Source organism: Doryrhamphus excisus, linkage group LG2 (genome assembly GCF_037039965.1).
Source record: "Doryrhamphus excisus strain RoL-2023G ecotype Guam linkage group LG2, RoL_Dexc_Guam_v1.1, whole genome shotgun sequence".
NCBI classification, from domain to species: domain Eukaryota; kingdom Metazoa; phylum Chordata; class Actinopteri; order Syngnathiformes; family Syngnathidae; genus Doryrhamphus; species Doryrhamphus excisus.
In genome coordinates, this window is record NC_136358.1 from 25,736,854 (window position 1) to 25,751,082 (window position 14,229).

The 14,229-nt window shown below is 41.5% G+C and overlaps 2 protein-coding genes across 3 annotated transcripts; one reads left to right on the plus strand and one right to left on the minus strand.

The window, feature by feature from the left end:
- Positions 1-91: 91 nt before the first annotated feature.
- On the plus strand, positions 92-10,307 carry ogfod3 (2-oxoglutarate and iron dependent oxygenase domain containing 3). Of its 2 annotated transcripts, none has more exons than XM_058062346.2 (9): positions 92-232; positions 710-936; positions 2,285-2,360; positions 2,491-2,533; positions 2,690-2,754; positions 3,339-3,395; positions 4,192-4,345; positions 5,459-5,582; positions 8,944-10,307. In XM_058062346.2, the coding sequence occupies exons 1-9, from the start codon at positions 165-167 to the stop codon at positions 9,183-9,185; spliced, it is 1,056 nt and encodes a 351-aa protein (XP_057918329.2). In that variant the 5' UTR covers positions 92-164; the 3' UTR covers positions 9,186-10,307. The 2 variants fall into 2 exon arrangements, with proteins under 2 accessions (XP_057918329.2, XP_057918330.2); XM_058062347.2 differs by having other exon boundaries at positions 8,940-9,211.
- On the minus strand, positions 8,680-13,533 carry LOC131109882 (urotensin-2 receptor). The gene is made up of 2 exons (XM_058062345.2): positions 12,301-13,533; positions 8,680-9,132 (listed from the first exon to the last, which is right to left on the minus strand). Exon 1 carries the CDS (start codon positions 13,405-13,407, stop codon positions 12,316-12,318), a length of 1,092 nt encoding a protein of 363 aa, XP_057918328.2. The 5' UTR covers positions 13,408-13,533; the 3' UTR covers positions 8,680-9,132; positions 12,301-12,315.
- Positions 13,534-14,229: the final 696 nt, after the last annotated feature.

The window sequence follows — 14,229 nt, forward strand, 5'->3', positions numbered from 1 at the left end:
GCCAATGGAACAACACTTTCTCTTCAGCTCGGCCAATCAGAACGTCTAACATGCGCCAACCCGGAAGTGGATTTATTCGGGTGTAAGTGGCGCGGCATGTTGTATGTTTAACGGGCAACAAGATCCTGTATGACTGCGTAAAATCAGTGCGCTTTCGGCTTTTAATGGCGCCGCTACGGCAGAGAATTGCGAAGGGTTTGAATGCTACAGAGATAGGAAAGAAAATCAAAAGGTGAGATCATAAAATGATCATGTCTGTGTGTGTAAACGTGGAAAGCCAGTTGTGTCCCTATTGTGTCCACTATTACCATGTATTACCATTATATTCCGTAAAGACTTTTGTTTAATGACATTGAACTGAACTTGTACTGAAAGCTGGTTAACTATGTCCAGTCTGTTTTGATTTATTCTGGTTGTTTTTTAATCCAATACATTCCCTTCCATATTCTTTTTGTCCTAAAATGTTTGTACAGGCTTGATATTATGTTAACATGTACTTAAGGGACATGTTTGTGTCTTTGAAAGAGTGTGCCTTTGTGTTGTTATTTGATTATAAGTCGTTATTTTTGTGTTTGAGGTGAATTTGATTTTGTTTACTGTGTTTTTTTTGTTTATCCTGCTGTGGTGATTCTACAACAAACAAGGTCACAGGTGACTGGTATAGTATATAAAATAGACACCTCACTCTCTTTTTCCCTTTTTTCACCAGGGGTAATGCACTGCGGCAGGGAACTGCATGGTGGAGTTCCAGAGGCCTAACAGCTTTTTTGCTGGTTGCTCTGTGTTTTTGTGGGGCAGCAACTTGGCTGTACATCACTTCTTGGGATCCTGACATTACAGAAACATTGGTCAGCCAGCGTGAGCATGTCTCTCCAAAGCCCAGAGTTTACATTGTCCAGTGCTCAGAGGACTATGACAACTACAAACGCTACCCAGGTCAGGTTATTTGCTTCAACACTCTATTATTTCAGCAATGTGGTACCACTACCTCAGTGATTTGAATGGAATGAAGCCAGACCTGCTATAATCACGTTTGGATGTTGTCTAATTTCAATAGAGACCTCTAGATGGCGCTACAACACAGCCCTCCCTGCATGTACAGTATTTACAATTAAATTTGAAATTGCCACCAAAAAGTCAGAGGCTGAAAAGGTGGCTAACTGTGAAATATTATAATTTAGGTACTAATTTCCAAAACAGTGTTTGACTTTAAATGACAATCAACTACGGGTAGTTGTCAGGGAGATGCTATTATGGTTCCTGACATCTCCCACTGCATGCCAGCATGTGTGTGATCTGCTTCTTTGCATCACAATGTATAGTAAATATAGATCATTGTGCATTTAGCACTTGTCTACAGTAAGCCTATGTAAAAAAATAAAGTACAAAAATATACAAATGAGAAGTGCATCAGTTTGCTGTACTGGGGTTAGGCCACAGGACATCATCCACGTCGCCACGGTAACTCATATGCTGGAGTTAACCTGCTCAAGAGCAGGGTAGGTTTTTTGATTCAGGATATGAAACAAAAACAGTACAGCCCACTGACCAATAAGAGATCACAGCCTATAAAAGCCCCTCCCACTGACCCGTCATTTGACGTCATTGTTCACTGACAATGGCTGCGCTGATTCAGTGCAGTTGGTAAGAGTAATTCAAGCTTTGAAGGCAAAAATTTGCCCAGATTTTCTCCATTGGCTTCAAATCACTGCAGTCTGCTTCATAGTTCTCGAAATGACAGCATACAGTGATTTCTTATTTTTTTGCATATTTGTCACAATTCAATGTTTCAGATCATAAAACTAATTTAAATATTAGTCTGTGACAACACATCTGAACACAAAATGTATTTTTTTTTTAATTAAACTTTTTATTATGAAGGGAGAAAAACAATCCAAAGCTACATGGTCTGCCCCTAAAGCTAAGCACCGGTTGGGCAGCTACAGAATGTTGTGGGTCAAGGTTGCCAAGTGTTGCCAAGCGGACCTGTAGGCCTGGAATAAAAAAGCTGGCACTGTAGAATGAGTCTTGCTGTGTGATTGAACCCAGATATAAAAAAAACGACAGGTTTATTTTGTGCAGCGGTTCGTCACAGACAAGCTAAGATAGCACACTGCGATCTCTCCAGCAGAAGATGATTAGGATCAGTTTTGTGGTTTTATTTAGAAGACTGTCTACACTGTAAACACCTTTCACTTTTGAAAACAATCCTTTCTGCCAACCAACTCCTGAATGTAAAATTCAATCATTTTCAACCTTTGCGTGTGCATGTCTCCCTGTTTAGGCTGCACTCCGCAGAAGTGTGGGCGTGCGTTCGCAGACGGTGTGGTGACAGTGGAGGAAGCTCGGGTCCTCAGGAGGTGAACACTCTCAAATAGAACACAGCGTGTCTCATCTCCATTTTTTTTCACTGTTTTTTTGTTTTTGTTTCACTGCTTTCTAGCTGAGTGGGTTGAGTGAATCACTTTTAAATCTGTCGTTTTTGCACAGACTGGCGGAAAGGGGGCTACAACTAGCTGGATCCGAGGGAGGAGTGAGTACATTGCCAAATAAAACATGAGGAACTAATAATGACTGAGCAACAAGCACACTTCTCTGCTGTTTTTAATTTATTTTTCTAATTTATGTAGTTGGAATGTTGAAAAGTGATTTTCTGAGTTCTAATCGTAGTTTGTTTTGACCTTAAAAGGCCTCCATCTTGGACCTGCACTCAGGAGCATTATCGATGGGGAAACAATTTGTTAATATTTACAGGTGGGACACTATATGTTATCTTTACATATTCTTTCCTGAGATTTTTCTGTATTTGACTGCTGGAATGTCCTCCATAATATGTAACATTTGTAGGAGTTTATTAAATAGTAGCCCATCAGTCTTGCTGATATGCTGATTCTTGTGAGCTATCACCTCCGGGTCCAGTGACCCATACTCGGACCCATTGGTCACTGCCAGCGAAATCTGATTCGTACTGAGATCATCTGCTCCGCTTTTTCCTTTTTCCCCACTAAGCATGTCCACCAACACCCTCATTAATTTCACTCTCAGAATCCTCCCATCCCACTGCCATCCCATAGGCAGGTGGTAGGATCTTCAGAGAACACTATCTGGGTACCTTTAATCATCTAGCCCTTCACCTGTTTCTCACAGGAACCAGTTTCTTGTAGACAGTGTTATCTACATGACCTACACAGCACAATCTTCATGATTAATCTCACATGTGATTATTCTTTAATTTATGCCGCTGACAGATCCCACTCTCTTTTACACAACCGTTGTGTTTTGTGTCTCCCGTTCTGATCTCTGCCTGGATTTGTATGCATCTGGAAACCTGGGTGCAGGTATTTTGGGGATAAGGTTCAGGAGGTGTTCACAGAAGAGGATTTCCGGCTATACAGGTGACCACATAATCTTTACCCTTTTAAAGCAGTCTTTTCACTGTGGTTTGTTCCACGCTGGCAAATTTAATACATTTCTGACCTAAGGTTATCATATCAAAAATGCACTTGTTGAGTAGCGATGAAATGGTAGGAATACAGCGGATCCCAACTTTTTGTGTGAGTTACTTTCCAAGGCAAACATTTGTATAGTTAGTAATAATAATTGGTAATTGACACGTCCAGAAAAATTTATATTTTTGACACATGGCTCGCTCCTACCCTTCTAAACTCTTGTTGACATTCTTCGTTTTTGGATCAACCTTTGTAATAAACGTGGTTCTTGGAATTATTCTACTATATTTGGTTCCAGAACTAGAGATTCAATTGTCATTGATCACTAGTGATGGATGCTAACAAGCCTTAAACCCAAAATATGCCTCACACACACATTTAACAGATTTTAAATGATAAAATGTACAGTACAAGTAAATGTAGTACACGGCATAAACATGCAATGCAGTCACAGCACACAACTATGGTGCCTTCAAGGACCCTCGAACAATGTCTGCAATCTCAACCCTTGACAAGATTACATTATCAGTCAAGCATTACGCTTGAATCATGTCTTTTCAATCGAGCCTCATAGGTTAGATTAATCTTCAATTGAAGTTGAACTTTGCAGGAGCCCGGCCACACGGGAACATTTCAGGTCAAAACTAAAGTTTTTTTTAAATATAGCTGCTTAAAGGCAACTGAGACGACCATTTGACAAGGAAAGCTGCCTTAACCGCTGTCATGTTCTTTTCACTTTCAGAGATGTACGCAAGCGAATCCAAACAGTTATTGCAGAGACGTTTGGTTTGGACCAAACTCTGATGTACCTCACCAAGCCCACCTTCTTCTCCAGGATCAACTCCTCAACGGCCAAGACCCAACACGACGAGTACTGGCACCCACACATAGATAAGGTATTTGATGGATTGATGGGCTTTTGACATAGACTGGTTTTACTCATTCCCAGATTTGTTGTAATGGCTTCAGAATCACTTTCTGGCGTCTAATGTCTTGTGATGATGGTTTTTCCAGTCACCACGATGTATATGCCAGCATATTTGGGTTCTTGGAGACCATTTAGACTTTCCTTGTGACTTCCAAACACAGCTGAATCTCGATGAAACCTTGTGGATATCTCAAAGTTAATATTTCATAGCACTTTTCAGTCATAACCAGTGAAACTAAATGCTCATCCAATCAGATATGTTGAATACTGCAAACCCGGGCCAAAAGGTTCTCAGTACTAGATAGCACAAGCCGTACAGGAAGTTATGTCACCCACCTATGATGCCAATGACCAATTGACTCTCTGAAATGTTTTTATAGTTTTACATGCATAAGCCCTTCCATTCATTGTTTCATTATTTACATTATGGGAAATTATGATTTGGTTAACATCCATTTTGGTTAGTGTTGGACTTTCTGGAATGAATTACTGATGCTAACCAAGGTTCCGCAACCACCTCAACCAGGGCCATCTTTCAGCCCCATATTATTTTTTTTATGTGGCATCGGTTACCTCATTCACCTCATTTGCTCCCGTTGGCACTAAAGGAATTGAATACATAGGGATGTGCGTCCGGGCTCCATCTGTCTCTGCAGACATTTGGGGGAATAATTGGCCTGCCTCACACTCATTAAAATGTAAATGGCCTTGACATTTTTGATAGCAAATTTTCTTCCCATCGATCATACAGCTGTTACGGTGTCAAATCACAAATCAGACTGTGACGTGATGCAATGTGGATTTTGTACACGGCATTCAGAAACTTGCTAATACAACTTTCATAGCTTAGCGTCCACACCAGGGCACGTGTTTGTGTTTTTTGGTACGGAACTCAGAGGCGTACCGAGTTCCGAACACAGCGAGTGAGGTACAGGAAAATGCTGATTTGATCCCAGTGTTGCATTAAACCTGTGCAGCGTCCTCATTAGATCTGTGTAAAAAAGGAAAATATCACCATTTAATGTATGCATAGCTTCCATTGATGAAAATCAGATTCTGTGTTTCTTTTCCTTTCTGTCAGGTGACGTATGGTTCATTTGACTACACGTCCCTTCTGTACTTGTCTGACTACGGCTCTGACTTCACTGGAGGAAGGTTTGTCTTTATGGACCAAAATGGCAACAAGACGGTTGAACCACGAGCAGGTATCTACCAGCTATTCATAATAGTCATATGTCATAGTTACTCTTCAGTATTTGAATGCACCATCAATACACTGTAAGAAATAACACATGTAACCTCCGTCTTTGTCTACTGAAGCTTCTTAAGGCTGCACTAATGCGTGCTGGAGGATTTCATCCCAGGCAGGCTTAAAATGATAAGTGACTAAACTACATTAGGGAATCTGAAGGTAAATTTATCAGACAATGGTGTAGCAATATGAACGTAATCTTCTGTAAGTGGCTAATCCGCAGTAATGACTGATAATCTTTCCGGTGCCGCGGCTTCGGGTAAAATGTTCTTACTGTACCCGATGAGAGCAACAATACCTCCAATATTGTTGGGATTTCGGTGTCATGTGTATGGTTGTGTAGAAAATTTAGAGAAAAGCTCTTTTTTGAATAGTATTGTTCACTTTGGTCATACTTCCTGAAATATGAGGTTGGTGTGAGTGAGCTGAGTATGACGAGTGTGACCCCAAATATACTTCTGATTTTCACAGATCGTAGTGCATTACTTTTAAGGTATAGTTACAATTAATAGTTAATATTGTATGCAACTTCTATGCAGAAAATGTGAAGAAAGGGTACAGTCATTTTGGGTGTATAAGCTGCAACAACAAAGAGGAGAGAGACTGACAAAGTGTGTGACGAAGAATTCATGAGGCTGTTCGGTTGGGAAGAAAAAGACAACTTTAGTGGTTTTAGTTCTCGGGAGGAGGATGCTTTTAATTTTTAAATTGATTTTAATTCAACATTCAATAGTCAGGAAATTATGGTAACAATTTTCTCAATATAGAAAAATGTGAAGTTATTTAAATTTCCTTAATGTAAATGTTTGCAGGCGGCATGAGGCAACAATTTCAGCAAAATAGAATCCCTAGTTATCGTTTATTTTGAAATTCACAATATTATTGCCACTTGTAGCTATGCTGATTACAGCTTGATGGAATCAAATTTGATATCAGTCTATGTAATTTAATGTTGAATGTTAAATTCATTATCGCCTAATACATCAGGGCTCCCTTTATTACTTCCTGTAACCCAACTGTCTGTAACCAAATCTGTTTAGCATGCAACACATCTCCCGAGACAGTTTCCTATTTTTGGCGGCTTCGCTCCCATGTGGCAGCAAACCATCATGGGCTGTCTTTGTTCATCGGGTCCTTTGTTCACTTTGTCCTTTACTTTTATCTCATCGCATTGTCCCGTTCCTTGACCTCTCATCAAGCCTTTCTGCCTCTTAATCAGAACACAAAAAACCATTCACACTCATAAAACGTCTCTGACATCTCCGTCAGTCAAATCCTCAGGTGAGCAGGCAGTGTGCCGCTGTGAGACATCTTGGGCTGGTGGCGGCGTCCGCGATGTAGTAGGGAGTGATGCTGACTGATGGACGTGGAAATAAAGAGTGATTTGGACGTGCCCGTTGAATCATCTCCAGTGACAGCTCTGTCGTTAATAGTGCAGGAGGTTGCATCAGTGAATTGGGAATAATCGCTGAACAATTGAGAGAAGTAGGTCACCGCTGAGCCCGAACCCTTTGAAATGTGCAAGAAGATGTAGGACAGAAGAGATGGAAAACAAGGTGACACCTGTCTCTTTAAAAGTCCTCCTGACTGGTTGTTAAATTCCCAGCGGAGGTAAAGCACCCTTTTGGAATCATAATATGACAGAACTGACAACGCCACCAACCCAAAATGCCTCGGATAAAGCAAACCTCTTACATTATGCATCAATAGCCCAGATACATTTTTCCTTAACCTCATCGATGCACCAGCATGCATGGAGGTACATGATTAAAAGTCCAAGATGACAATCGGGCCTGCAGAGAGAGATAAAATGAAAGCCACTAATAATGATGGCATTGAAGCCCAGGGGAAGAAAGGATTGGAGAGCAGTAAGAGGCAATGCGATAGTGTTCCTTATAGGACAAGGGCAGGAGGGAAGGGCACAGAGAAAATAAGCCAATTGACATCAATGATCAGAGAGGTAAACGGTGGAAATGCGATCGAAGAGATACCTTGCACAAAGACAAGAGGATCAATAGTAGCTTATGACTGACAGCCACAACACGTAAACCTGTCTTCCTTTGTGTTTGTTGTTTCTCATTCAGAAAAAAACTGAATGAATGAAAACTAATAAATAAATAGATCAATGAATCACAGATAAAAATGAACCGTATCATTTTGGCAGCCTACATATGTTCATGTGTGGGTGCTGCGACGTCACTTGCAGAAACATTTTTTTAAACTCAACCTTACTTAATATTTTCTACGTCCACTCGTCCCTGGTAAAAAATGGGACCACTGCAGGGACACACGAGACAGCCACTGCTTTAAAGGGATAGTTCACATCTTTTGGACTTGAGGTTGTATGACATCCTCATTGGCAGGGTACTGCATCATCAGTGACTTACACCCCACGTCGTCCCTTGACACCAATTCTGGTCAGATTTCAGTGATGAGGAATATAGTTCCGATTTAGTTTGTGGCGCCACTTAAGTACAATTTATATTCATATTAAACTGGCACATCGTTATTGTAATTTTAATGGTTAAACTTTTGGGGGTTATTGGGATTTTATTAAAGTATTTCAATGATTATTGTATGTTCATAAATATACAAATGGAGAACATCTGCACTGTGTTCATGAGGCCAATGTTCATTTAAATCATTTAAAATACAGTAGCCATCATCCTGATAAATAGTCTGTGTCATTTACTTTTACTTCCTGTTACTTTTCTAATTGGTGTTGAAAGTCAGAGAGTACTGCTTATCCACTTTATGGGCAAATCCCCCCAAGTGATCGCCAGTCAATTGCAGGGTGATTATGAATGGGACATTGAGTGTGAACTGATCCCAGACTAGACGAATGAAAGTCCGCTAAGTGAATCACAACAGTACCAATGGCCCGGGACAAAACGGGCCTTGCAAAAATGTTGTGGGACACGGAAGCAGCAAACCATAAAACTGCAACTCTCTCACAGGAGTTGGGCAACTCTTCAAGGTTACCGTAAATTCAGGTGTATAAGCCACCCACTAGAATTACAGGAAAAATATCATTTAAACATACGTAGATAAGCCACGCTGGACTATAATATCAAACATGTCCACAGTGTTGCCATAAAATGGCATATTGCGGCGCACAAGAGGCTGTTTTTTATTTGAAAAAAGTTTTCCCATAATGCATTGCATCTGAGTAAAGTTCATATTGGCACATGTTTGTACGTATCCATTGATCCATTTCCTCATTGTACATATCTTTCTCAGGTATACCTTTTAAGTTGTTGTGTGATGAATTTAGTGTTCTTTGTAAGCTTTTCACGCTTTCTTTGCCCAGGTAGAGTGTCTTTCTTTTCCTCCGGCTCTGAGAACCTCCACCGTGTGGAGACGGTGTCATGGGGGACCCGGTACGCCATTACCGTGTCCTTCACATGCGACCCGACACAAGCCATCTCTGACCCAGCTCTGCCCTGAAGCACCCATGGGTGGAGAGGGAGGGGCCCGGGACGGTCCTCCGGCTCACTCAAGTCCTGCAAAATGGGGGAAGCAGAGCGTGATGAATGGATATGAAAAGGAAGGTTAATTTGTTGCTCAAGTTAATTTCAGAGTTCATACAATAGCTGCAGTTTTTTGATTGGCTGCCTCGTACTGATTGTGCCAAGACAGTATTTTTTCCCCTTTCCCTGTTTTTAGTGCAGTCTGAACGGTCTGTTTTTTTTTAAATATTTGGTTCAGACCAGAGTAGCAAACCACAAGTGTGAAAACAGCCTTAGGAAATAACAGAGGAGGGGTTTTGATCCTAATTTTAAGACAATGGTGAACATGAAGCAGAGTCATCACACAACTGCCAGGCAGCTAAGAAATATGATTAACAAAATCTAATGACGGAAACATGATTTTTTTGTTTTTTTTCAAAAACTAGTCCTGATATCATCAGCGTGGCCTGATGTTCGGATCCATACAATACTTTCATCTTCTTTCCAGAGATCTTTGTATTTTTACACCAGTCCTTGTACAGTAATTTGATCTATTTCACTTCAGGTGTTGTGAGCATATGCACACCCTTCCACAATCAGACCTGGATCAATCAACCAATCAACATCAACAGGGTTGGGTTATGTTTTTGATTGTTTGGTTTTAATATTTAATGAAGAGAATATGTGTGTATACATCTGAAGAGTCTAGGATAATGACCTCTGACTTACATGATAATAGAGTAGCAATGTTAAACGTTACAAATGTATGCAAATTACAGGTAAATATCCTAATTTAGTTTAGTTGAACTGCTCAGCATCTGGATACAGTATTCAAAATACTGCGTACAGTGAGAGCTTATCATACTAATGTTATGACTGAATGGACTCTGATCCAAATTTAAGACTTGTGGAAAAATTGCAATAATTTAAAAGATCTTAGCAAAACTATAGATTCTTTGTCATTTTCTTTCGGGTATTCACACGGTCATGATCTCTTGACTGCAAAGGCAAAAAAACTTTCTCTCTTTAAACACAGTCGGATTGTTGAGCTGCACGCCATTGCTGCCAGGGTTTGATGCAATAAGTCATTTGGAACTTCTTCCAAAATCCTGAAGGTTACGGAACAAACAAGTCAAGTGAAGAAATATTGAACTGGGGGACCCGCTGTTTGTCAAGACACGGGATGATCCTCTGTACAAATGAAGGTTGTTACTGGTGCTTTTCAGAACAAAAAGGCTTTATTTCCTTCACAACGCTGCAAAATTGCCTGTGTGGAATCTGTATGAGAGCACCAAACATGGCATGTTTTATTCTTTGATGAGAAAAAAATGCAACCGTGATGGACCTTGATGTTTTCCACACGACACAGTGGACGTTGCGCCTCATGATCTGGGGTGCTGTTTCCTTCAACGGAACAGTGTAGCTTCAGGTTGTGCAGGGGCGTCAAACGGCAGATGGATATGTGGAGATGTTGCAGGGGGCATCCCTCATGAAACCCTTGTCTGTGTGGTAATTCTTGCATTTTTTGTTTTTTATTGTTTTTCTGCCTTATATCATTCTCTCTGTATTCATTTAGGCACCTACTTGAATTCATATGCACCTCGCCTGGGTGTCAATTGAAGAATGTTCGTCTTATTCATTATTATTCATTACTATATGGCAGCAATGCGTTGCTGTAATAAAATCTTTGGGTGGTATTATTATTATTATTAAGTGAGCACCAGTAAAAAATTTTGTTTTTACGTCTCTGTTTTTCCAGCAATTCCTGACAACTTGTATACAAACCCCAGTTTCAGGTTTTGATATTGTATATGCAGTTCAAATGAAAACCTGTATTCATTTGAAAAGTACCCTAAAGATATTAAATGTATTTGAATAAATTTGCCTGTTTGTTGAAATTTTGAATGGGGCATTTTTAGTTATCTTTATTTTAGAATTGACTGTGGAAAATTTCCTGTGGAAAATTGTCAGATTTGACTATTTTGTTTTACTTGAGGTAAGTTTTTGCAGTGACATGACAACGCCATGTTGGGTACAAAAAGTTGCACAGCAGGAGAGGAATGCTAGGCTGTTTAATTCACCTCTATGCTCTGTCAATATACACCAATTACTAGGATCGGCTGTGATAAATTTATTCATGAGTTTGAGGCACTTGACATTCGTACACACCTAAAGTATACCCAAGTGTTGGGGACATTTTTAGGATGCTGTTCATCTGGTACTCATCAACATGTTAGGTGATGTGGGGGCCAGGGTATAATGTGCTGAGAAAAATATGTTTTGGTTCCAACCAGACAAGTGATTGGTGAGGATACTTGTGGTATCGGACTGGTATACAAATTACAGCGTTTCCCTGTGTCATTTGTCCTGCTGCGTAAATTGTTTTTTTTTTGTTTTGTTTTTTGTTTACAATATCCCAACCTTTCAAAAATGTTGAGAAATAAGAGCACATTCTCGACTAATCACACCTGAAAGCATCACCTTGAAAGACTTGCAGCCTTTTTTTATTGGTCCACCACACATTCTACATGTGGTCTACGTGTTTGCACATCCTACCAAAAACTAAAGTTAATGTGAGCACAGCAGATACGAAAGCCTGAGTCCCTCCTTCCAACCAAAGTCGGCAGGGTGAGATGACCTGATGTTACTAAGGATGATTTGGACTGATTTATCTCTTGGCGTGGGCTGTGTTACCAGGCTGACAGAAGACGGACAAGTGGTGAAAGGTAAGCTAATAAGATTAATCACATGTTTCAGATTAATTGTGATTAATCACTAACAATGACGTACTATGCTGGCTTGTTGTCATTATACTAATTATGTCTTATGTCCTGAACACAAACACATAGCGTGTCCCGCCGTATGCTGGTGATATTGTGACAGATTATTTGTTTCTTGTTTGTTTAAATAATGACAAATGACCACAACGTAGCCTAAAGATGATGTCTACATTGTTCATAGCTAGTGATAGATGTGAGCAGCTAACTTTACTAACCACAACAAACATAACATAGTCGAGTGTGTGTGTGTGTTTTGTGGGAATGGCAGACTGCACCTTTAAGAGCTGTTTGGGAGCATTAAGGGTCGCGTCTGCTTTTCTAGCTAAGGCAAAAAGCCTAACTTCTAACTTCCCATCACTAGTTTGAGCGCACCGTCGTGCGTAATGGTTTTACGCACACGCGTGACACTCGCTCGATGTGTAAAACACAATTAACCACCCACCTGTGACGCGAAAAGTCACTTCAAGGTCCCCATGACGAGCGTCTCCGAGTTGAACTCCAACTGGTTGCTGGAGGAGGCGGACTTCCCCCAGGAGTACAGGCTGGGCGGCCGTTGCTTAAACGACGACGTGTACCGGTAGAAGCTCCTGTGCCGGTTCTTCAGATACTCCCTGTAGTTCTTGGTGAGCAGCGTGTAGAGGAAAGGGTTAATGCAGCTGTTGCTGTAGGTGAGGCTCGCCACCAGGTAGTTGATGCAGGTGTGCGTCTGCGAGGCCAAACTCAGCGGCTGGCTGTGGTACAACGGCAGCAGCTGCCAGACCCAAAATGGCAGGAAGCACGCCCAGAACACGAGAACAATGGTGAAGATCATGATGAGAACTTTTTGTTTCGGTGAGCGCTTCCCGCCTTTGCTGACGACAGAGTTGCGCTGGGACTCCAAGTAGGTGCGCGCCAACTTGACGTACAGGTACCCAATAATGAGACCTGGTGCCATGATGCTGGTGCCGAACAGGACCGTCACGTAGACTTTGTAAGCCACGGGCGCCCACGTGGGAGCGCACATCCTTTTCACACCCCCGTCCGGGGATTTAGCAGTCGTCTGGGCCACCATCACCATCATGGGGAGAGTGAGGAGCAAGGAGAGGAGCCACACTCCCCACGCTAGAGCTTTACGGTAACTCTTCGAGCGGCGCGCCGTGTCGAGCGGCTTGGTGACGGCCAGGTAACGCTCCGAGCACATGACTGTGAGCGTGAAGATGCTGGCGTGCATGGTGAGAAGATCCAGGCTGAGAAGGACCCTGCAGCCCGCGTCGCCGAAGTACCAGTCCTTGAGGAAGTAGGTGGACACTACGAAGGGGATGGTGGAGAGGTAGAGAAGATCAGCCAGGGCCAGGTTGATGATGGAGATGTACATGGACGTGGCGAAGCGGATGGAGTGACGCATCACCACCAGAGTGTACACATTCCCCGACACCCCGATGACGTACACGACGGAAAGGAGAGTCCCGAAAGTGGAGGTGATGACGAGTTCCTCGTCCGCCGTCCCCGTCCCAGAGCCACCGGGACTTGAGTTGAAGAAAGACTTGTTAGTCATGTTGTCTTTCTTCATGGTAACAATAACAAACTCCCAGCCGCGCGTCCTCCTCTTGCTTCCTTTAAGTTTGGAAAGATGCGCGTCGGAGCAGGTTGCGTCGCTCTCGCAGGCACTGCAGCTTTGCTCCTGACGTCATCACCGTAACACGCGGTGGTGATGGTGCTACAACTGCACTCATTGGACACCACATGAGGTCTGTAGATCCAATACAAGCAATAATGCTCACTTTTTAGTTGTTAACTTAAATTCCAGGTCTAACTCACCTTTTATTCTCAATTCAAAGTTGTTTGATTTTAACTTGGAAAATGAGAGAAGTGAGGAATAAAATTAAACAAAAAAGCTCAGCATAAAATGTTGATGCTAATAATAAAACTAATAATAAAACACAGATTTCCCTTCAAATATATACAGTATATACCAACCCATGCAGATATGCTGACATGTTTTTAGATTTAAAGACCAAACAGTAGATTAACACGCTTTGTTATTGATGACAAAGTATTATGCTACTTTATAGTCAACTTACTGTTCATTTTTTCCCATAATAGGATGACATTATTTACATCACATAATTAATATTCTATATTTTTTCCTACTTAATTTTCTGTAATTTGCAACTTTTTCTTTGTTTTGTTCATTTGTCGGCAGCACGGTGGTCTAGTGGTCTCACAGCTAGGAGACCAGGGTTCAATTCCACCCTCGGCCATCTCTGTGTGGAGTTTACATGTTCTCCCTGTGCATGCGGGGGTTTTTTCCGGGTACTCCGGTTTCCTCCCACATTCCAAAAACATGCTAGGTTAATTGGCCACTCCAAATTGTCCATAGGTATGAATGTGA